We start from the raw sequence: 25,155 nt of genomic DNA on the forward strand, positions 1-25,155 counted from the left end.
TTGTTAAAATTTTGTTCTGCAAACAAATGCAACGAACTGTTACAAATAAATTGCCATCAGATGTGTAAATAGTGAAAATCAAAGAGCGCAGGATGTCTTGCAGTGTAGACAGTAATATCTCTGAACAAATGAACCAATTAGCTGTAGCCATTAATCAAGCTTCATTCAGGGTGTTTGTCCGATGCGCTTGTAAATACGCTTTTCAATAATAAAAACTTATACATATAATCGTAGTGCCTCAATAAAATCCCGTCGATTAAAAATACAGATTAAAGTGTCGCGTACTATAACTATGTAGTTTAAATAAAATTGTTAATTAAATGTCAATTGAAAACAAAAATAAAGATATAAGATTATTCATAAAATCTTGACTCTTTTATTGTTTTGATTTATTTTGTTTAATACTTTATTTACTTTTCATATTAAAAAAAAAAAAAAAAACAGATTATATTTATTCTAGATTCTGTTGGATAGTGTTCAAAGTTTTATTTTTATTTCGAATGTAATTTTTTTATGCTTTGAAGCACAGAGATGTTTTAGCCCGTCCATAATCTATAACAAATTCTTATTTATGATTATATGTTCTCTCTAACACAAAAAAATAAGAGTATACGCACACACATATACACATATTCAAATAATTGATAAATTTTTTTTCTGAATTGCGACATGTATCATAGTCTAAAATATAGATGCGTGTTTTTTTTTGTTTTACATTTTATCAATATCTTACTAATGAGTAATAAATATTGATTTTTGTTAATTAAATTATTAATTATCCGTCAATCGATAAACTTCGTGCCTCATCAGAGTTTATTTAGCCATAATACAGATTGATAGATACATGTATACATATATACAATATAATATTCCCTGAGCTAAAATAATCGCGAATTATGACGAACGGGCGTAAACAAACGATTACATCCGATGTTGAATCGAGCGATTATAAAACAATAACTACATCGGCGTTCATTCCGCTGTTTACCCAAATCTGCTAAATTTGCCGTGGATTTGCATGCAGACTCAAAACGTCAATAAATGGGACAAAACACACGCACACTCGCGAATCCTCTTGATTTTATCCATGATTTAAATTTACGTTATTGAAACACTTGGCGCGAAAAGGAAATCGATCAAACGAGCGCGTAGTTCGCGCGCTTGCGCGCATATATATGTTATACTACGTTTACGCGAGGGTTACTTTTGTTGTAGTAACTTACGATAATTCACCCGTTTACGCGGAGTAAATTATCGTGAGTTACTACAAAATCCCGTTTACGCGAAAGAATTATCGTAAGTTACTACAGAAGTAACGCTCGCGTAAACGTAGTATGTGCCTGCTTAAATGAATTTGGTTTGTGTTGCGACTATGCAAATTCTGCGCGCGGTGCGCCCGCGCAGATTCCCGTATTATGCGCTTAACAAAGGCCGATTATAATTAGCTTTCGAACGATAAAGAAGAACAATGGGACGCGATGTACAATGAAGAACGATAGAACGCGCGTGCAGAAACTGTCAACGACGCCGACATTTTGCGAAATAACCGTGCGTTAATGCATATGCATTAATTGGCGTACCAGATATCCCGCAATTTATGTCCACTCGAGATCTGCAGCTTTTAATATGTAATATGATATATGCTATAACATATGAGTCCTATTTCAAGAATGGACTTTTTGAGCAATTTGAATTTTTTCCATCCACTTTTCCTTTTTACAGCGATTTTGCTTTAGGTAAGATATGAGACAGGAATGATATTTTCGTTTAACCTAGAGGTTCATTTAGTTTAACGATTTATTTAACGTAGTGATTTATTTAACGTGATTTATTTAATATAATAATTTAACGATATCTCTGTTTAACGTATAATGAGTTGTTTAACAATTTAGTTAGCGCGATGATTTGTGTCAACGATATGGTTTCGTTCCTTACACGAGCAATTTTGAATGTTACAGCGTCAAAGGGATTTCATTCGCAATTACTATATTGTAGTTCGCCCTCCGTGTTTACCCATCATCAGCGCAATCGATTCATTCTATTGCACTATTTGATTTTCGTCATTCGAAATTCGCTCGAGAACACTCGCGAGAATATCCGCAAAATTCTACACTTTGATTTGGACGAAGAGAAGTAGGTCAACTTTTATATCTTGCAAAAGTAATTTCGGCATATTTGTATTTCTGCTTTTACTCGGTATTTGAATTTTACGCGGAAATGTAGTATTATTTATATCACTAGACATCACAAAGACGCGCGCTAATTAGCAACAGATACACAACTAACTGTCAAAATTATGCCATGACAGCCGCTCACGAAATATAGCGCAGCGAGAGAATCAGCAATTCAGCATCGCGGAAAAGAGTCAACAATAAACTTCGAGACTTTCGAGAAGACTTCGAGAGATGGCGAGTATCGATTTAACATGCCTTTTTTAATTCGATAATTTAAATTTTAATTAAGTAATTTTTTTGTAACTTCTCTCTCTTTCTCTCTCTCTCTCTCTCTGCTCTCTCTCGAGTTTAGAATATCTTATAAAATATTTTAGTATAATTCTTCAAATTATATTAAAATAAAATTGTTATTCTATATACATTAAATTATATATAAAAATAGTTGTTCTATTTTTTTTTACACAAAATTTTGCTTTCTATAAATAGGAATAAAAAATAAAGATACATATTCTCTCTAAAATTAGAAAAAAGGTGTTTTGATTTAACGAATTTTATTTTAATGAAATAAATCTTGTGAATTTATCGTGCATGAATTTCACAATTGCTTGCGGTTTTAACTGCAGAGATAAACGGCCGCGCGATTTATACCGATAATCACGGCCGTTATCTCAAAATGCATATCCCGAAAAGGGAAATGCTGAATTTCGCAACGACAATAACGATAAATTCGGCGCGTCACAACAGCCATGGCCGCGAAAGCACTTTCGCGGTCGAAGGTTAAGGTTGCGTGAGCCAATTTTTGCAAGTTCTCTTCTTGGCTGACCGTGCTGGCAAACAGACTAACCAATGACGATCTGCTGAACTTGACACGCGATGGATATGAACACGGAACGCATCTCATTTGTCTCTCTATTTCTTTTTCCTCGCTCTGTCTTTTTCTTCATCTCTTATTGTTCCGCGGTTAGAAACATCCTCCGACTATTTATCTTACATTTCACACGTTTATTTGTCCGCAAACAATGAGAGAGAGGAATTTTCTTCGCGTTCACATATGAGAATAAGAGTCGAGGTTTTATAATGCTGAATGATTTTTAATAAGAATATTTCTTTTTTTTGTGATTTTTATGCTGAAAACGAAAAATGTTCAGTGATTTATTTTATATCTTTGCTCCTATTTTGATTACAAACTATTAATACAAATATTACGGCGTGGAATTTCGAATAATGTTATAAGAAAAAGTAACTTTTCTCAACCCACGTACACACACAAAGTTTTACATGGAAGCTTAATTTGAGACGTGATTATTTAATAATGAAAGAAAATATAAATGGTATCAAATAAATATTGTTTAATAATATTTATCCCGAATCTCGAATCTGCCTCTTAAAAAGAAGCAAAATTTTTGCTATTTTATTCTTTCTCTTTCCTAATCGTTCTTTTTTTTTCTTTCGTATAAACAATAAATAAAAGCGGCCAAGCAAATTCGTTTCCCCTTTATTCGCGGAAAGCGAACAAAGACTGCGGAATGAGAATTCGATATTGCGTTTCGTTGCTGTATTGTCGCTGATGGTTCTCCGCGGTATTCGTTATTCGCGTTTGCGGAAAAAACTATTATCCTATACACGTAGTATGAGAAAAAGGACAATTATTAAGAATTAATTAGAAAAGTATAAAGAGATAAAACCAAATTGCAACACATCTTTAGTCAAGAAATTTCAGAATATATACATTTTTACGGTATATAGTTCGAATTTTATTCAATCTTCAAATCTTATCATCAGTATCTATTATAGATCAGATAATTATTCTGTAATTGTTATCTGTTTTATTTAAAGAATAACTATTTCTCATAAATTCTTTAATTTTGTTATCTTCATATTACATTATATATTAAAAAAAATATTCATTATTATTATTTATTGCCGCAAGATATTGTCTTTCGCTAAACTTTTGTCTGATCAAAGAAGAAACTTGTTAAAAATTATTCTATTGTATGAAGACCTTGTTGGCTGTTTCTTTTCTTCTTTTTTTCTTCTCTTTTTTACGCCAACTTCGGCATTGTTCTACACGCTCGTTCGTCGATAACTACTCTCGTTCGAAGGGAACTCTGTACTCTGACATCTGTACGGTAGCCAAGTTTCCGACTGGCTACTGGAAAATTAGAAGTACCGTACTGACCGTGTTTCATGTCGTTTGTCACGTCGAATAGCTCTGCCTGTTCCCCGCGAAAAAAATTGCTAGAACCTACACGTGCAAATGTGATTTATATTATAAAAAGGCAAATTCGTTGTTGAAGCAACTACAAACATTTTTTCGCGAATATATATTCAATTAAGAACTAGTATTCTATAGTATTGTAAGTGAATGTTTTGTTAACAAATTACTTGCATTTTGATTTTGATTTTGACTTTCACTCACACGTGATCTATCTAATTTTGAATATGCTACACAAATACATATATTTTATATTCTAATTTAATGTTTACAATATTTATACATTATGTTTGTATATGTCGCATGAAATTTGCTTATAACTTGACAATGTTTTAATCGTGAATTTTACTTGCAACCCGTAATCACGGATATTGTCAGAGAAATTATTCATCCGGGGCTGCCTATTAGATATTAATAATAGATCTTCCCGATCAACTTCCAGAGAGACAATCTGTATTTAGATATTGTGTGTGTGTGTATCCGGTCAAATCTATACAATTCCATTTCATTCGATACTGATTAATTTTTCAATAGTGACGATGCCGTGGCACAGTCGAAAGAATTGCTGGTCCTTTTCTTCTTGCAAAAAGAAAAATAAGAGAAAAAGAAATATTTTATAATTTTATTTTTGAATGCGTTTAAGAAAGTTCCATAAGGAAAGCTGTTTTTAATTTTTTCCTATAGGCACACACTATACTCTTTTCGAACTAGCAAAAAGAGGAGAGAGTGGTCGTGGTCTCGGTCACGACTGTCGGAGCTCATTGCACGCGTCGTTTATACGTGGACCTTGCCACCGCTTTTACCGCCATCGCCTTCTCTAGAGATTCTATCTAAACTACCGCTTTTTACAGGCATGCAACCGCCTGCGCGGCACTGATGCACGAGCGCCCTTAACCTCGCGCGCGCGGCTTGCATCGGTCTCCGGGCTTCGATCGAGGGGTGGGTAGTTGAAAAGTGCTTGGTGGTGCACAGTTGCGCCCAGGCAGACAGAGGCTGAATTTTCTCTCGGGTCTGTGTGATGTAATCTCAAATTGCTGTACGTCACAAATTAATTCCGCTGATACGTTTCTTCATTACTGATGATGTTCTTCATTACTACGAGGAAGTCATCCTAAATATATCTCAAATGGTATATATATATGCATATAGTATATGCGGAAATATATAAATCGGCGTAATATATACACAAAGATTAAAAAATTTAAATTATATAATACTACAGGAATATAAATACAGAGCATAACATAGGAGCTGAATATCGAATGTTTACTGTGACGCCTTGCAAGCAGTAGAATGTTGCTTGCTTGCACCTTGCATCTGCGCGAACTTCGACGTCAAAGGAAATCGCCAAATCAACCGCGTTTGTTCCTAATACGTTCTCCTCGATATCGACGTATATCGTCCACCGAAAGTTTGAAGTGAAGGAAGTTTTGAAGACTTCTAATCAGACTTCCATTCACCGCGCGGTAAAGGGATTCGAGGCAACACTTATCGCTGTGCCAAATCGCGGAATCTAGCTTGCCAAAAGGCACAGTTACACGGGATACACACCCCGCAGGCATATGTAGATTGTTTAATGTGCCACTCACATCAGAATATGTGACGAGATATACGAGTGTACTAAAATGCTCCTCGTAGAATTGAAATTCCGCGGCGTTTGTCTCTTCGCCTTGTCTCTTCGTTTGTCTCTTCGGCAACTAAATTGTCGAGTTCTATTTAATTTTGAAAATTTGTTTTAAAAAATTGCGAAAATTTTGTTCTTAAAAAAGTCACGTGTCGTAGAATTCAATTTCATTTGTTGCCCCTTTTCCATAATTCTAACTAGTTCTTTCACTGCATGTGCTTACTTTCTGCCGTGAACAGCTGTTATCGCGGAGATCATTTAATCTACTATGTTAATATTCTATAAAATAATATATTACAAAAAAATTTTATTTACGAGGCATCATTACGGCGTTCTTATTACACTTCCCGACAGATTATATGGGATTTCCTTGTTATTTATCCACAATCAGCGATATCGATTTTGCTCGACCGGACACTTTACGAGCGCAAATATTGAGAAAGTATACCGCCAAACAGCTGCACCTGAAGATATCTCCAAGCAAGTGCGATGTGTGGTCATAGTGGTGGATTATAGTTGTCGGTTGTAAGCAACACAAGAGCGCTATTGTAAATCAAATTCTCCATCAAAAAGCGAAATTGGACGTGTATTAATCCGGTTTGCAAATACCACAAACCTGCAAGCTCCGGCGTTTGCATCTCCTACAGTTGACACAATCACCGTTTATTTGGTCAGAGAAGCAGGGATTTGTTTAATGGTTTGTTTCATCCTCTTTACAGCTACCTCAAATAGTCTTTCACGAAGACTATTGAAGATTATTGAATAATCCTCTTTTTTCTGTAAAATATTTTTTTCAGAAGAAATTCTCGTTTTTAGCGAGATGTATTTCAGATTCAATAAATATATAACATACGAAGGCATAGATTATATCTTTAAAAAGTTAATTAAAACAAAATTATATAAAAAGAGCCAAAAATTAAAGAAAAATATAATTATTAAAAATAATCTATAAATAAATTATAGAATAAAACAAATTTTTGCTATTTTCGGCGTGCTTGTCCGCGGGGAAAGGTTAACTTTAACTCGAAACGGCAGGCAACTGCATAATGCATACCGTGTGGACAAATTATGTTTATCTAATTAAGTCTCTCGTGGCGAGGGTCAAGTCGCGTGCCGGCGACAGAATAATTAAAGTAGTGCAATTTCTGCTTCGTGGCAAAATTAAGTTCTCACCTTCTCTCTTGCACGTCTACTTAGCATAATCACGCGTATTTACATTTATTACGCAACTTTCCTAATTTATTCCCGTCGTTACGTCAGCTCGTTCTTTTCGCGAGATTCACCTCGTTTTAAGTCCTGAATTACTGACGCAAAGCTTTCAGCGCAGAAAGTCACAATGTGAGGTTGTATATATCTTCATACATTTTTAAAATAAAGAAACCGAAAGAAATTACGAAGTTAAGTAAAATAATGGGAATAAGAGTCATTCAATTTTTACAATTAAAAAAAATAACGGAAATAAATAAATAATGAGAACTGCACCAAAGATTATTTGGCAACATAAATATACATATAAGATAAATAACAATACGTATGTTTAATTTATATACTCCAAATTGTATAATTAGTAACGATAAAAAACACAGCAAAACTAACTTGTTTGCTTATATTTTAAAGTTTTACCAATGATTTACCAAGATTTTGTGTTTCTTATGAATCAGAACGCGAATACTGGATCGTGAAATTGAATTAAATTTACTGCATTTGATTCACCGAACTTCGGCATATTACGTCACCGATAGAGAAATTACCATGACAATTGACGTCCTTAATAACGTATTAGCGACCTAATTAATACCTCACCGAAACTAATTTAATGAGGCTTGTTCCATAATGTTCGCGCAATATTGCTCGGCAAATGTGTGTGTGCGTGCGTGCGTGCGTGCATGCGTGCGTGCGTGCGTGCGTGCGTGCGTGCGTGCGTGCGTGCGTGCGTGCGTGCGTGCGTGCGTGCGTGCGTGCGTGCGTGCGTGCGTGCGTGCGTGCGTGTGTGTGTGTGTGTGAGAGAGAAAGAGAGAGAGAGAGAGAGAGAGAGAGAGAGAGAGAGAGAGAATGTGTGAGAGAGAGAAAGAGAGGCAGAGAGAGAGAGAGAGAGAGAGAGAAAGAGAGAGAGAGAGCGGGAAGAGAGGAAGCAGTGGTTTTTTAGTTCGGGTTTCTGTCCCGGAAATAGCTTCCGATTTCGAAAATTGCCAGGCGGGATATTGGCTCTCTCTTCTCGTCGATAATATTTACGATACCTTCCGCTTTCCGTGTGTGGATCTTACTTAGATCCATTAGATGATGTTCTCGATATATACAGTGTTGCAATGTATGATGCAATAACTCCCTTTGAGAATTCCGTTTAATAAAACGGATTCGTGAAGGATAGTATAATTTTTGTTCGTACGAGATTCGCGATTTTTCAATGTCATTTATTTCATTTCCAAAATCTAATACAATATTTATTGCACATATCTGAATAATAAATTATTTTATTTTTTAAATTGCTCTCTGCTTTGAGAATTAACTGCGTTTTAAATTTTTATCATGACACGTTTTTCGATTAAAGAGTTGTTTGTTTTTACAACTTTTAAAATACTTTTTTTCCAAGAATGATCAATTATTTTTTTCTCAACAAAACTAGCCCAACGAAATTTTTAACTTCCTCGTGAGTGAGAAGGGAAAGGTACTGCTGGCACGGACGCACTGCTAACTTGATGGGGTTTAATTGAATTTTCAGACTGTCCGAGTCGACAGATAAAACTACGCTAATGAAAATGCCCGATGAAACGGGCCGGAGCCATATGCAAATCTGTTGATTACTCTCCCGTGTATTTCTTCTGTGTATTCAAACTCCTTTCGCAGGAGTTCAATCTGAAGACAACATTGTGCCTCTCTTTTTCCTTCTCCTTTCTCTATCTTTATCTATTAAAATATGTATAGATGCGTATACATCCAATATATTCATTAAAATATGAATAATTTTACTCTCTCTCTCTCTCTCTCTCTTTTTCTCTGTCTCTTTGAAATGCAAGTACCTCCATTAACGCATACAATTGCCTTACAATTGGAATATGGTTTTGACAGTAGAAAAAATGTGGAAATGCTTGACCGTTTGCACGTGTGTTTATGTTGGCAGCAATAAACAACTTCAGCATTATTTTTCAAAACATATACGTATGTCAGCGTATTGCATATTCGCGGAATGCAATCTTTTTGAAGCACAAGCACACGTGCACATCTGACCATTCGAATTATCGAAATTGCACGCGATTTCATTAAATAGAGAATATTTCGTGTTATTTATCTATTCAAATTTTTTAATGTTTTAAATTTGTATTTTAAATCAATTTTGATCAATTTTGATACAAAGAAATGTCAAGCTTATTAAAAAATCGCGCATGAGATTAAGTATATATTATTTATTACTGATTTTTATTTTACTCTCTTATGTGATTTAAATTTCTACTTTAATTAATAAGAATTTTATTAACTCTGAAGAAATATATTTTAATTATGTAAAAGAAATAAATAAAAAATTATAAAATTAGACTATAAAATATTTAAGATGATTAAACAATTCTCAAGTTAAAACGATTTAACAATTCCTTAATAACCTTATTATTTTTAATGTTTTCGCGAAAAAGACAATAGATTATCTATAAAAATTAGAAAGTTATTCTTTAATAAGAAATTTCTGTCTAATTTAAATTTTAACTAATTTTTGAAAATTTGAAAATTTCTGATGGAGGTTTAGTAGAGGTTTTATCAAATCCATTTATTCCGCGAACTGTTATGACACTCATTGACGATGAGAATAGCTGAAACGGTGATTTTATTAATGGACCACGAAATCCTATTTTCCCGCGTGAATAATGCTCGCTACCGTTTTCGATTGCCAATCATAGATAATTGCAAATCGCTCTCATTACATAATGAATCGTGTTAAAGATTTCGTATCAGTTTATAAATCTTGAACGTTGATCAAAGCGACCAAACGTATACATGTTAAATTCTCAAAAATGTCAGAAAATGCTATATCTACATATATCTCTAATTAGTTTTCCAAAATTTTTGTGCCAAGGAGAAACTGATACAAAATTGTTCGAAGAATTCTACAATTTTTTCGTTACAAGATTATAAACTAAAAGATTATTGAGATTATTATTGTTAGACACTAATCTATGAAAATAATATGTATTATTTAATTTATAGAATTTAAATTTAAAACATTTTGTAAATATTTTAAATTATTATTGCATAATAATATATTATATCTTTCTCAATAATTGTACTCGAGAACATTATATACTGTTATCAAATCGCGTTATCGATCGAATATAGGACTAAACGGATGTCGCCGCCAAAATGGATCGCGCCGCGGAGAATATTATTAGGGAGGTTCTATATAGGGTGATAGAACGCATTTCGCTGCGTAATCGCGCAAAATACGTCATAGATACTGCAGTTAGAAATAGCGGATTCTGCTCGCTATTCTATACGTGGGAGTGAAGGGGACATTCGCGTTCGCGCGTATAATAGCTTAAGGAGATAAGAGGATTTCACGCGAGTGAGCATTTACCATTTCTGTCGAAATATACGACCGCGCCAACAGACGCACGATGCGAGAATATGCGTTTCAAGTCTTGATTACTGCATTAAACTAGCGACGCAAAAGGTAACTGTCGCTTGCTAACTCTTATCATTTCGTCGCACGAGTCGAGTTCGAAAATTTGTGTGCTGACGAGACATTTGCACCTTGAACTTGAATTTGAATTTATAACTACATATACAGCGAGTTATATGTAGCTTTTAGACGGCTATATATATATATAGCAAGCTAGCAGATTGTTGAATAAAAACCTAGTATTCTTTACTACGTATTTTCTATTCCGTATGAAATGTTTTAAATATTTCCGTGCACGAAGTAGCCTTTCTAAAAAAAATTATTTTTCTAAAATTATCAAGAGCTTGTTTAAGATATTGCACGACGTGTTTATAAGTATTTGTTAATTCGTTAAAGTCTCGAGTTTTTTTATCTCGGCCTTTGCTATTCATTCTTATAATCGATAATATATAATTGAACACACGTACATGGACGGAGTTCCACTCACCGTTAACGGCGTGGAGCTCCGTGGGCACCGCGAAGTGTGCCGTGTGGAAGGCTAGCTCACCGGTATCGGCAGCGGCCTGCAGCAACATCTGCTGATGATGATGGTGCCGGGTAGATGAGCGATGATGGTGCACGCTGTTGAGGACAATGTTGCTGGATGTCCGGCTGAGCGCTTTTCGTTGTCGAATCGCCTCTTTATAGATCTTGTAATACATGATAATCATCACCAGGCCTGGGATCCAAAAGGACACGCAGGAACTGATGAGCGCGTATGGTAAATTCACACGAAACTCGCAGCTCTGAAATATCCGAGAATGTCGCGAATTACTTCAGTGATTCAGTCATGATAATAATATTCTAATGATACAATAGTCTATAAATAATTAATCTTTAAAAAGCTAATAACAATAACATAATAAAAAGTGCAGATACTTAAAAAAATTACACGAAAAGAATTATTGACAAGAATGAGAAAGTTAATTCGTTATTACATATATCATTAAAATTAGAAGTCTTTCATCTTTTAAATTTTTTTTAAATTTTAAAATATTCTATCTTTTACATTAAGGTAGATTACTAAGGTAGGTTAGATTGTTATAAGGCTAACAACGATTTCCATATTCATAACTTGCACATTAAACACTTTTTAAAGACTCCTAAGGAAAAAAAGAACTCCTTCGTACCTCCGGATGCTTCACCATGTACTCCAGGTGTTCTTTTGTCGTGTACCATCCCATGAAGATCGGAATGAAGCTTATCAGCGCCGGCAAGACCCAAGCGCTACCCAGCATACATCCCACAGTACTCTGCTTCATTATCACCGTGTACTCAAGCGGACTCACTATGGCGTAGTATCTGTCCACACTGATACAACAAAGGTGGAGGATGCTAGCGGTGCTAAAGTAAACATCCAGCGAGTTCCACAGGTCGCACATGATCGGCCCAAAGAGCCATTTCCCTCCTGAGAGCTCCACCGAGGCGTTGAAGGTCATGGCGCACATTGCCACCAGGAGATCGGCCGCTGCCAGACTAACCACGTAACAATTGGTGACCACGCGTAATCTGCGATGCCTCCGCACGCTGGCGATCACCAGCATGTTGCCTAATACCGCCGTGGTGATGATGGTACCCATGATAATTCCCTTGATCGCCACCAACAGCACGTTTACGTTCTCGGGGAGATTTTCCACCGTCGGATTTTCCGCTGATGACGATACATTTGCGATTGCTGTTATGGTCGTGCTGGAGGTGGTAATGGTGTTGTTGATGAGGACCGACGAAGACGTGGGTTCTACTCGGAGTAGGCCTGTCGACATTGCCGTTACGTTCAACATGGTGACGGTGAATGCGTCGATGGTTGATTCACCATTTACGTTATTTACGGAGAACGGTTTCTCTTGGATAATCCCTCGCTCGTTTTGGACTTCATTCGAGAGTCCGCGGTGGTGAGGAGAGCATCGTTGGATGAATTATTCTTTCTTTTTATCATCACGAATAGAGGGAGATCGATTATCCCTCCCTAGAAATTACCGTCGTGATACGTACTCATATTTTGATTTAATTACGTAATTGTAGTGATTGATATCCGGTATTGTTGGATATTGCAAAAGTATCTCAGAATTCTTTAAAATTCTGTGAGTTTTGAATTAATTACAGATGTTATTGATGGATATTTTGTGTTGCGTAAATAAAAAAATATTGCAGTATTCTTCAAAATCTTTTAAGAAAATTATTTTTTATTTTAGGTTACGTGATTGTGATTTTCGTACTTGTATCGCTGGTCCAAGTTTAGCGGATACACAATTGTGATGCGACAATTTCTTTGTTAGCGAAAATAATAAATTGTATAGCACCATTCGTAATATGTCACTTCTGCCAAAAATGACTCAAATGTTTATGTACATGTATATTTACTTCGTATATACTTTAATTTCTTTCTTTCTTTTGATTAATTCTTTATTTTTATTTTATCTTTGTTGTTCTTAAGTGTATTCTTCATCTCCCTCTTTCCCCCTCTCTCTCTCTCTCTCTCTCTCTCTCTCAAAGGTCTTTTTCATACATTAAATATATTTTTTATACATAAGTTGTGTGTTCACATATACATAGATATATAATTATTATGGATATTTTTTTCTAGGATGAGACTCATGAGACTCATCCTCCTCAATTTCTAAATCAAGTCTCTTGAGCATTCCTGCAAACATTTTGTCATTTTCCGCACAATTTAGTCTAAATCGCACTAAATTGTCTCGCGACAGTTTTGCACGGATCACTGTTAATTTTCGTATATCCATGATTGCGTTTATTGGTCCGGGCGCGAATTTTATATCAATTGCAGGGATAATGTCGGTCGATGATATTGAGGATTAAAACTCCATTTTGATTGCCACACATGATAACAGTTTAATAAGCCTCACCGTTCAATTCAGCATCATTTTTGATAACATCGAGGTTTTTGATGACACTCAATACCTCTGTAAAACGACAGGCAATTGTATATGCGTCGAGTGCGATTTGTCTGATCTACTTTCCGCGATGGACCGATATAAATTCTACCAAAATGAATAATTTATTTTAATCAACTTGTTTTGGTCGACGAAGAAGATCAAAGGATTGTCATTAATCGCACATAACCATAAATCGCTTGTCTTTGAAAGAACGAAATTTAGAGTATTAATTTGTTTAATTTACTTTAACACCTCTTTGCATTAATGCGCGATATACATTTTATCAATAATTTATGCGATAACGCAATCTGAATTTTATGAAAATTTTACGTGGGATGTTACCAAAGCCAATGATCAAAGATTAGCACACTTAATTTTTCACTTTAAACTTGAATGCGTGATACGCTCGTTAAAATATACTTGTTAACGTATTTGCACGAGATAGACAATAGATATTAATACGCAAAGGCCTCTCGGAACTTTCAGTTATCTAAATGATTCAGTGGGTATATGTGTGTTACAGGCGATGCCATTAAGAGGATTTACTTGCGCATAAACCCCTATATAATGCAATCGCCTTTAGCTAGTAGTAGCTATAACACGAGAGAGAAAGAGAGAAAGAGAGAGAGAGAGAGAGAGAGAGAGAGAGAGAGAGAGAGATTTCTTAGCAAGTATTTCTAAGCGTGTTACATCTAGAGCTCTATGACTAGAATAGATCAATATCAAGAGGTCTAATAAAAGCATTTCACTGAGCACTTGTACTTGTGAGCAAAGTTCTTCAATTTTAATTTGAGTGGCGAAAATGTATCAATTTGTGCGAGCCACCGTCGCACATAATTCATCTACTGTCATAGTTGCAACTGCAATGTTTGAAACTATATCTCTATATATTAGCTTGGATGCGTTCTAAAATTAATTAACATATATTAATATTAATAATAACAACGAGGAGAAACATAATGTAGACGCGAAAATAATAAATAGGGTTTCTCTTACGAGAATTTCGAGAAGCGCATATAATCACTCGCGAATCGTAACTCGAGGATTATATAAATCATAATTATCAGTCACGTTTGTCGTCTCTTAAAAGGAAACCAGCGTAAATGCGTAACAGCGTGATGAGATGAAAATACTTTATCCTATTTTATTTCTCGACATTACAAAGCGGCGGTATATTGTCCGGATGTTATATAATCGTACAACTGTATATCAGTAGTTGACATAATGAAACATCGGGCGGATTCTCTAGATGCTCGTTCACTCGCAGCGATCTTTAATTACTACTACATCGTCATCGGCGGAATGGTGACACAGTGGCAGCATATTAAAGGCGAAAGGAGGTTAATGACTTCCCGGTTCTTACGGCAGAAATATTTAGAGTGAAGGAAAGAAGGATTCTTCCTCGTTTCTCGAATAACAATCGGCGAATGCATTCCGGCGAGAGATTTCTCAGCTATTCTTTCGTATATTCTAATGATAATAATTATTTTCTGTGATAAGTATACTAATTTAAAATATAAGAATGTTTTATTAAACATAGTGTAATAAACAAACGTGGCATAAAAGAACACGAAAAAATTAAAAAATTTCTTGTCAAATTTTGATTATATTATAACATAGAAATACTTTTTATTAAGTACAAAATAATAAACATTGTACAATAAACTTATTAATGAATCATAAACTTATTCGAACTCAAGGGAATAAGCTTATTTTATTACAGATTTTCAAAAATAATTTTAACAGAAAAATCATCAAATTTTCTGTAATTTTTTGTTTTCACTATTTACTGAATTTGTCTTTTACGAGAAGTATTGAAACAATTATATATTTACTCTCTGAATATATTATATTTACAAAGATTTAGTACATCTCGAGAAATCTTTAAACTTTTTATCTCAATATTTTATTTCAATATTTTTATTTTTAAAAGAAATATTTGAGATATATATATACACACACAGAGAGAGAGAGAAATTTTTAATTGTTCTCTCTCTTTGCATCTTTCCATAATTTTTGCATTAAAGATTTGTACTTATTATTTACAAAAGACGACTTCCCGATCTTAAGAATATTGCTTTATTTTTGCAATTTAAATAGGTACTGATAGGTAATAGGTATTATAAGTACGTCATGAATTCTTTTAATGGAAGATGAATCTGCTGTATAGCAAAATTTAAATCGCCCTCGATTCAAAGCTTCGTCTACCCGTAAGAAATTACAAGACAAAGCAAAAGTAAAGAAAAACTTTTAATCAGGCAGCGGCTTCCACTTAAAGTGATTCATCGTGAAACTCGGCTGCGATTTATTGTAAAGAGGAAGAAAATTAGAATATTCTTAATTATAAAAAGTAAACGGATAAAGTTATTAAATAACACACAGTGTAAATTTAGAAGTTAAATTGGAATAATTTGGAAAAGAAATAATGTACTTTTTTCCGTAAATTGATTAATTGCGATGAAATTAAAATATATAACTATACAAAAAATAAATAAAGAATCAAATTGTATTAGACTCAATGTAAATTATTATTTAAAACATATTGTGCCGCATATTGTATTACGAATTAATTTTATTCAGTATTTAAAAATAAATATATATTTACAACAAAATTTAATAATATAGTTAATGAATGATAAAATATATCTTTTTCATTATCTAATAAAATATATCTTTTTATATTGTTTGTATTACTTCTAAATTTTTATTTACATCTATTTTCTTATATGTGTAATATTTCACAAGAAGATAATAATTTTTAATGATTATATAATAGAATTATAAATTTTTTTGTAAATTGTATCATTGTATCTTATATTTACGACGATAGGAAGAAAGGTATAACGAAGGTATATAAAGCAGATATAATGAACATCTAACTTCTTTCTAACGAATTTCCGTGAGGAAATTTCTGACTTTCTTCATCGTGGTATCCTTAACATCATATTCTACCCTGAATCCTTGCGTCTACGTACACAGCCTTAAAAGAGGATCAAATTCTTTGCACAGGGGTTAGTGGATAGATAGAGGATAATGTTACCTTAAGGAGTTACCTATACGTCTTTATTACCGTGGTAAAACTAGTATCTATAAAAAGATAGAAGTGAGCTGTACTGAAATTAAACTATTCTACTTAAATATAAATTATTCTACTTGAATAATATCTAATAAAAGCGCTCACTGAGCTGATATTTTTAACAAAAGTTACTAAACGAGTGTATTATAATTTATTATCTATGCAGATATTGTAATGTAATTTTAATTGTATATCTAATTGTATATGTAATTGTACATATAATATAAAAAATATATATTTTATTTTATACATTAGAATTTTTTAATTCCACTTCTTTTTTTCTTGTTTAATATTCTTGATGTTAATAATAAAAATTATAAACTTTTTAAAAGATTGAATGAACCAATTAAGCGTTTTTCTGCCAACACAAATTAAAAAATAAATAGAGTACATTTCTCTGGTTATACGTGAGTCGTAGGTTACAAATTGTAATCGAATGCTCGCGTGTTTACGCGAAATCCAATCTCGTGATTGAAGAATCAGAAATCTCCGCGAGGAAGCATTTTCTCCTCGAAACACAAATTCGCAAGCTTACCGGAATCTCTCGATCCTGTTACGAGATCTCGAAAAAAAGCATTTCAAAAGCTAAAAAAAAATATGCTAATACTTGAAACAGAAAAGCTACTTGGAAAATAAAAATGTTCCCCTCAAGAGTTAAAAAAAAAATAATATTTTAAAGAACACAAAATAGTTTAGTACGAATAGTTGGATGAAAAAGAGATATATTATATGTATATATATTATATTATACATATATATATATACTTTAAAGACAATAAAACAATTCTCGGCGAATGTAAATTGGTGTTTCAAATTGTTGTAAAAATATTTATGAATATTTTTTCGTAGTTATTGTAAAAAAAACATTGTTACAGTCGATATAACAAATAAAAATTTGTTAACCGCGCATATGCATTCGCAATATTAATACAATTGCAATTGAACCCATATCACCTGATACACCAGGAGGACAAATATTGGACGAATTTTTCCCGCCGGATTTGTCAACATTCTTGTTTTTGCAAACAACAACTACGATCCGTTTCGCTTCGTTCAATCAACTCGACAGGATGGTTATTAAAACTGCGAATGGAGTTAATTAACAGGAATATATGTCGCCTACAATGACAAGAGAAAACTACAAAACTGAAGAATCAATCATAAGGTTAATATTAAACGGGATCCGCATGTAATGCAGAACGTGCTTAATGCGTAGAAATATTCTATCTGATATAAAAATGTCTGCATTTTTGCTTTTATACATTGTGTTCAGTAACATATAAATAAAATAAAATTACATCTCCAAGAATAATACATGAAAATTTAAGACTTTGAGGAAAATATATTCACACACAAAATCTTGAAAGAGTTGAGAACGAGAACAAACAAAGAATACAAATGAGTTATTTTTTTATATTAAACAAAGCTGAGAGGAGGTAATTTATTTACTTTTTTTTTAAATAATTAAAGTAATTTTTAGTTTTTTAATATTAATTCCACTTAATTTTTTAAATTTTTAAATTACCACAGATTCAAATTTTGTCTTAAAATCGATTTTAATCGAATTAATCAGACAATAAATGCTCATTTAATCTACACAGCTAAACATTCTACCTATCATTAAACATAATCGGATGAGATTTTTTTATTTTTTCTAGATTACATACAAATTTCACACGAAATACACACAAAATAATCTGTCATTTGCTGTTTATGTCGAAAAAGTGCAAACAAAAGTTAATAAATTTTACGAATGTCTATATCTGTCTTTCTTTTTCCCTAGCAAAGTCTGTATAAAACTCGTGATGGTAAAACGCATCAACGGTATAATCGTCGCACTGGCTCACTGGCATACAGCCAGACACTTTTTGCACTGGCAAAAGAGCGTGAATAAAATTATATAACGGAAATAAAAGAAAGAAAAGAAAGATACTGTGCGGTTCTCCATAATAATGGGATTGCATGTATTTAAAAATCGGATGATGCCATGTAATAATCCGTATAGTAAATACGTGATAGAGAAACTTTAGGTATTTACGGCGAGGTACCGGCTTATTATTTATAATGTGATTTGTTTAGCGTTGAACATTAACTGTTAGCAAATAATTTAACAATTAGATAATAATTATTACTTAATCAGATTATTACTGTATACAATTTAAAATAAGATTAAACTAAAGTAACTACAATAAAATTATAATTATATCATGAAAGTATTGCAAAGTTTATTATGAATTTTCTGAAATAAGAATTGTAATATATCTTAAAAAATGCCTTATTTCTGTTCAGATAGTGGTTTGGAAATATTGCGTAAGCGATAGATTTCGATATACGTGCATCGTTGTATAAAAGTAGGTCGAAACGAGTGGCGGTGCAAGCACCGCTTTTCATGGAGCATTAGTTAGACAATTACCGGCAATTAACTGCACCTTCCGAGTGCGGTAATGCATCTTCTTCCTGGCATCAGCACAATATGTTTTGCCGTAGATCAAAGTGTAGTTAATAAAGGTTTATAAGGTCGAAAATAAGTTCAATATAAAAACGAATTGCTTCAATTCTTGTTGTATCAAAATAATAATAAAAATGAACATAATGTTGACATATTTATTAAGTTCAATCACTATAGAAAATATTAGTAAAGAAATCATAGCGAAATTAAATAAATAAGATATATGATCTATCCATATATAAATTAATTTAAAAAGTGAATGATTGCACTTCTTTGAATGATAAAAAAGGGAATTTTTGATAAAGCTACTGCTTACTGCTTTCAGAAAGCGCCTTTCTAAAGTTATAATTACGGTCAGAATTGGAGTACTTATAATTTGATATGCGCCATACTTTTAACGATCCGACTTTAATTACCAATTTTATTTAGTTACTGTGTGCGCTGCAGCGAAATAAAATTAAAATAGATGTTTTCTTCATCAAGATCCAGTCACGATTCTTTGAGAGATAGATTCTGCCGTTGGAATGTAATTTTTATAATTAACTTGAGACTCCTTCATGTTTCTAAAATTCTTATCGTAAAAATTGCATAAAAATTAATTAAATATTTTTTTCTTTACGCAATTATTTAAAAATATTTTCTTGAAAAACAAAAAGATATTGGTCTTTTTATTTAAAATTGTTTATTATAATTAATGCCGTAATTATTTTGTTGCTATTTTGCGCGGATTTTTCACGTTTAATTACTGCGATAGTTACGCTTAAAACAAAGAAAGCAATTTGTCGCGTGGGAGAATTTAAGTAATTCTTTCATCTCGCACAATTACCTAAATTACCGAATTTTGAGAGGTTCTTGAAAGAGGAAAGTGAATCACGCGTTCTCGTTATTCATCCGTCTTCTAATTAATCCCGAAAAAATTAGCGTTTTTTACATTTTTAGTTTAGAAAGTTTTTAACTGATCTACATAGCTGGCAAATAGCCGGGTTAATGTTCATTTACTTGGAAATTGTTGGATATTTAAAACTCATTTACTTAAAAATTGTGACGGTGCGCTTTAACATTATTTCCGTATTACGATATTGTGTCGCTATTTCGACATTGTTAAACGTTATTCATTGATATACAAAAATTCGCTTGCAAACGCGTTATTTCTTGATGACAGGGATTAAAATAGAAATTATTTATCGATGTAAAATACTTTTACAATCCCTGAATTAAAATTTCATTTTAAATAAAAATCGGAATTCTGTTTTACCTAAAACAATACTTCAATTTGAGGCTTAATTGAGACTTTTAATTTAAAAACAATAAAGCCAATAAAGAAGCTACAATTACATTTTTACTAAAGAAAAATTGACCTTAAATTGATTGGAAGATTATCTGTCTCGAGGTACATTTTATCCTAGATATAAAAACACGCAGCACGTTTCTTCGTGGAAAAGTATTTTCATCGTCACGAAGAAAACACCTTGGCGTTTTCTTTTCATAACGTGCGCATATCTTTGGTCGCAAGAGAGATCACCCACAAGACAATATTTTTAATGGAAAAATATCGATGTCATCGATGAACTGTACTTTAGAAACTTGACTCTTGACTCTCAACATTACATTGTTAACATGGAGACTATAGATTATTTGACATTTTTCTGCATTGAGCCACAATTAGGTAAACGTTATCGGGTATGATCAAACGCGCGATCAAGAATAATTATTTAATATGTATAATAATTTTTTTTAATAATCTTTGGTATTAAATAAGTAATATAATGTATAATAAAAAATATGTAACGTACTATTAAAAACTGAATAGATAATATCATACATACGTCATAAAATAAATAATATTGTGAAATAATGCGCAATACGAAATAAATAACATTCAGGAATTATTAATTATTATTAAACTATTAATATTCAGAAGTTATAAATAATATTTAGATCACGCGATGTATTTGACGTATATATATGACAGTTTAAATATCATTATAGAACATTTTGTTTTCTTCTTCTTTCGAACTGAATAAGTTTTGTTAAACTATCGTTTGAGGAGTTTTATACTCTTCAGAGAGATGAAATAAGCTCTCTTCTCCAGGTGTGCGGAAAAACCGAGCGATACAGAATCGTTGGAAAGAACCGAAACGCTTTTTTACGTGCTACGGCGAGTGTAATCTCGCGTCCGCAGCTCCCACAGCTCTTATTATAAGAATACCACATAGGGATCCTGAAAAACGAAATTACGCGAGGAAAGTCTTATTACGATCGCTCCCAAGACTCGAGGGAAATCGAATTATCGCGTGAGCTGTTCCACGAATCACTAACGTGATCTTACGAATCAAATCTTGTGCGCAAGAAATGTATCATAACGTATCCAAAAAATTGAAATAATTTTCACAATGCTACAAATGTCCAGAAATTTATCGCTAAATGACGAACATCACTTTGTAATTTTCTAGCAAATATGAAATATTTTTTCTTTCTTTAGATTATTATTGGGCGATGATGAGGTGGAGTTTATTTTAAAAAATGAAATTTTCAATTTAATTTTATTATACACGTATTATATACGCGAACACACATTAATCTACCTCTGACAGACAAACAGGAAGCAGAAATTCCTTTCATGTAGCTTGAGCAGACCGCACTCAGCGGCGGATGAAATTCATCAAACGACGCATAATTACATTCTTGTTGAATCTAAACTGCTGTTCTCTATACCTACTGAAAAGATATAACATCAAACATCGAAGTTTTAACAAACGACGGACCATCCGGAAATTTTCTTCCGAGTAAGTTATTAGTCCTTGAGAATTCATTAAACATAGAGTTACGAAATTATATCTTGCACTTTTGACAGTACGAGGTATAGTTTCTAACTCCGTCAAAGAGTTCTATAAAAGAGAGTTCCGCGTATCTTTCTCGAATTGAGATGACAGTTCTGAAAATAAATTCCAATCTACAAAAAAAATAACGTAACGTATTGAACAATTTCAATAAACAACATGACTTTAGAAATTTTATTTTATAAAAACCATTGCACCTTTGTAAAACATAAGAAACGTAGAAACGAGGTTTTGAAACTTTGGTGTGTCCCGTGTCCTCTGCAATTTTAAAAGAAATTCTAACTGAATAAATTCTCAACGAAGATAGTTCAGCGATGTCAATTGTTCGCCGATATTTTCAACCAAATCGTACCGCGAATTTCCGCGACCTACCCTACCTAGATCCTCGTCTGCGCAATCCCCGCACGTTAGATATATCCCCCTTAACTCGCTGCAGTGGCTTTTGGAATGCGAAATAAAAAGTTCGAGAGGCCTTCGATCGTCAGTCGACCAAAGCGTACTTTCGTGAAGAAGATATCGGTCTCGGAAAGTAGGGAATCGGTTTGCGGATGCGGTCTCGCGGATTTTAACGATTTTGGGGCCTCCCTCCTCTCGCTCTCGGAGACCGCACTTGCGGGCGACAGCTTGATCAAGTTATAGCCTTCTCAACGATTCTTAAAAAAAAAAAAAAAAAAAAAAATCGCACTCTTCGCGAAATTCAACGCTTAGATCTTTGCGCTTCAGTCGCGATTTCCTTGCTCGAACGCTTCAACAGGATATCGTGCTGGCTGCTCTCACCGCGATGCGCATTTGATATAACGGGGTCGCGCACATTTTCATTCATCGTTTCCGGCACATCGCGTCGAGAAATGAACGCACGGCGGACGCGGACGGGGTGCCGGCGATTCGGCCGGCGCCGCGGATCAGGCCGCACTGTCTTCCCAGATGAGAGAGAGGGTCGCCTGCTTCTGGCACCCTCCGCTGGTGGCGCGGTTGCAGTCGAAAACAACCCTCCGGGTGAGCCTGCCAATACTGGCAGGTGTGCGCCGTGCGTTGTGCCAATCCCGCCGAGCGTGGAAGCGCGCGAGACTTACCCGGGCTTGTCAAAAAATTTTTTCTGTTGATATGATACTATTTGGAATATTATACAAGCAGTTGTATATAGTTATAAAAATTATGCTACTTATAATATGACAATTATAATATCATTATAATGATATTTTCTCGACATTGTGTTCAAATATCTAACATCTCAAGAATTTCAAGAAGTATAATAGACTTTTATCTCTGGGCTCTAGCACTTAGCGCGGTGAAGATGATGACTATTAACAAAAAATTTCTTATTTTTTTAGATTCTCATGATATATATATTCTGTAAGATTTCTACAATTATTCTTTCTGTGCACGTGTGTGTGTAATTTATAATTTATCTAATTCTTAAATAATAAATTTAACACTGTACGTATAATTGTTAAATAAAGAATATATAAATTGTATTATATATAAGTTTGGAAGAATCAATTTTTAAGTGGCGATAATATCGCAATTACTATGCATCGCACGATCGTATCACGATTAGAGAGTTTAAAGCTTTCAAAATCTTAAATCGCTCCACGAATTGGAACGACGATAAAGGGAAGAAGTGATCTTGGAAGTTTACGATCTCGTCGCTTAGAGAGACAGATCCCCCGAGGGCAGTGAGCGGCGATAAACTGCGATCAGCGTGTAAATAGCTTTCACCTCGCCACGCAAACTAAACGAGGCGGAGAGGGAGGGGGGTGATAAATCAGCTCCAGTTGAAATTTCCTAAGTATTTGTAACTTCCGGTCGAAAATAGAACGCGTCGGAAACTTTTATTTCCCAGTGCACTTTCAAGATAACCGCGATCCGCGAGAAAAAAAATAGGGAGTGGAAACTCTAGGAATAGTATATATTATAATCCCGAACGGCGACCATATTCTGCAAGTTCAAGAGTTTTACGAAACATTTCTTATGAATTCCTAAATTCTCTCTTTGATCTTTTTAACGTAATATCTTACAGAATTTCAGTTATACATGTCTATAAGTGTACATTCGGTATACATTCGAATCGTTGGCGCCATTAAGCCCATTAAGCGCCAACAATTCGAAATTGTTATGAAACTATTCCCGGCTCTATTCCATTTATTTTCGTGCAACATTTCTCGCTCGTTCAATCGAAGCTATACAAAGTAAACTCCCGTCGCGGAAGAGCACCGTCTGCGATCTTGTAACCGGGTACGCGTATAGGTGCATGTATTCAGTATCACGTCGCGTAATGTCTACAACGTTAACGTTAGACAACGCGCATTTAGATACGGAACATGTGCAAAAGCAAACTTCTCTCAAGGCGTCGTGTTGCGCGAACAAGTTTGGAACACAGCCTTACGCGCACTGTCGCACCAGCATAATTATGGACACTTGGCGGACGTTGCGATACACCGCCAGTATTACCTTGATTGTTTTGGCAACAACGAGCGAGAGAATTAGCGCCTGTGCGGGCAACTCAGTTATTGCGGTCCCGTGTTTAGATGATCAAAGACTTTACATACCATATATCTCTCTCGGGAATATATTAAATTAATAATTAAAATAAATCGTATTATGAGATTTTTATAATTCCTTATTAAATACAATTCGAGAATTTTTATTTCTTTTTTATATTATTCCAATGCGTGTGTGTGGTGTTCACGTAATAAAAAATCGTAATATGTGGGAAGACGTATTGGATATTAATAATTAAACTATATTCGAAAAATTTTGATTTTTTTTTTTTAAGTCTTTAAAGAATGTATTAGATATACTCTTTTGGATTTCATGTACATATAATAAAATGATATTTAATATCGCTTATAAAAATACTTCTTCTCCAACAGTGTCATATTGCATGATTTCCCTAGATACCGAAAGGATTACGTAAATTGAATATCTTTTTGATCGCTGAAGAATATTGCTTTTTAAAAGTTTAGACAGATTTATAAAGATAGATTAGTAGATTTAAATATAAATATAAATGCCGGGATTATAAATTATATATTAAGGGTTTAATGTATGATTCTGGCAAGTGGAGAACGACAATCAACCTCACCATTGACGAAAACTGACGGCATGTGTATCGGGACGAGGGTCGTATACGTGCATAATCGATGCGACAACATGGCCCACTGCGGCGTACGTGTTTCATCCTCACCCTTCCCGGCTGCCATTCATCGACTCGATAGTCGACCTTGTCAACTTGACT

At 33.8% G+C, this 25,155-nt stretch overlaps 1 protein-coding gene and 1 long non-coding RNA gene across 7 annotated transcripts in view; one reads left to right on the forward strand and one right to left on the reverse strand.

Moving 5' to 3' along the window:
* The window catches only part of LOC143896888 (octopamine receptor beta-1R), a 77,501-nt gene extending 54,547 nt beyond the window's left edge, over nucleotides 1-22,954 (reverse strand). The window contains exons 1-3 of one of the 6 annotated variants that reach the window (XM_077405036.1): nucleotides 22,418-22,939; nucleotides 11,789-13,579; nucleotides 11,167-11,404 (exon numbers count right to left, since the gene is read on the reverse strand). In XM_077405036.1, coding sequence (XP_077261162.1) covers nucleotides 11,167-11,404; nucleotides 11,789-12,439 — 889 coding nt within the window. In that variant the 5' untranslated portion in view covers nucleotides 12,440-13,579; nucleotides 22,418-22,939. Of the gene's footprint in view, nucleotides 1-11,086; nucleotides 11,405-11,788; nucleotides 15,153-22,417 lie in introns of those variants that run through there. The other 5 variants (XM_077405026.1, XM_077405025.1, XM_077405024.1 and 2 more) reach the window with 5 other exon arrangements.
* LOC143896896 (uncharacterized) overlaps nucleotides 1-25,155 on the forward strand; it is a 214,793-nt gene that overhangs the window by 110,285 nt on the left and 79,353 nt on the right. The gene's annotated exons all lie outside the window — the stretch shown is intronic.

Source organism: Temnothorax americanus, unplaced genomic scaffold (genome assembly GCF_048541705.1).
Source record: "Temnothorax americanus isolate GAGA-0224 unplaced genomic scaffold, ASM4854170v1 Scaffold2, whole genome shotgun sequence".
Taxonomy (NCBI): domain Eukaryota; kingdom Metazoa; phylum Arthropoda; class Insecta; order Hymenoptera; family Formicidae; genus Temnothorax; species Temnothorax americanus.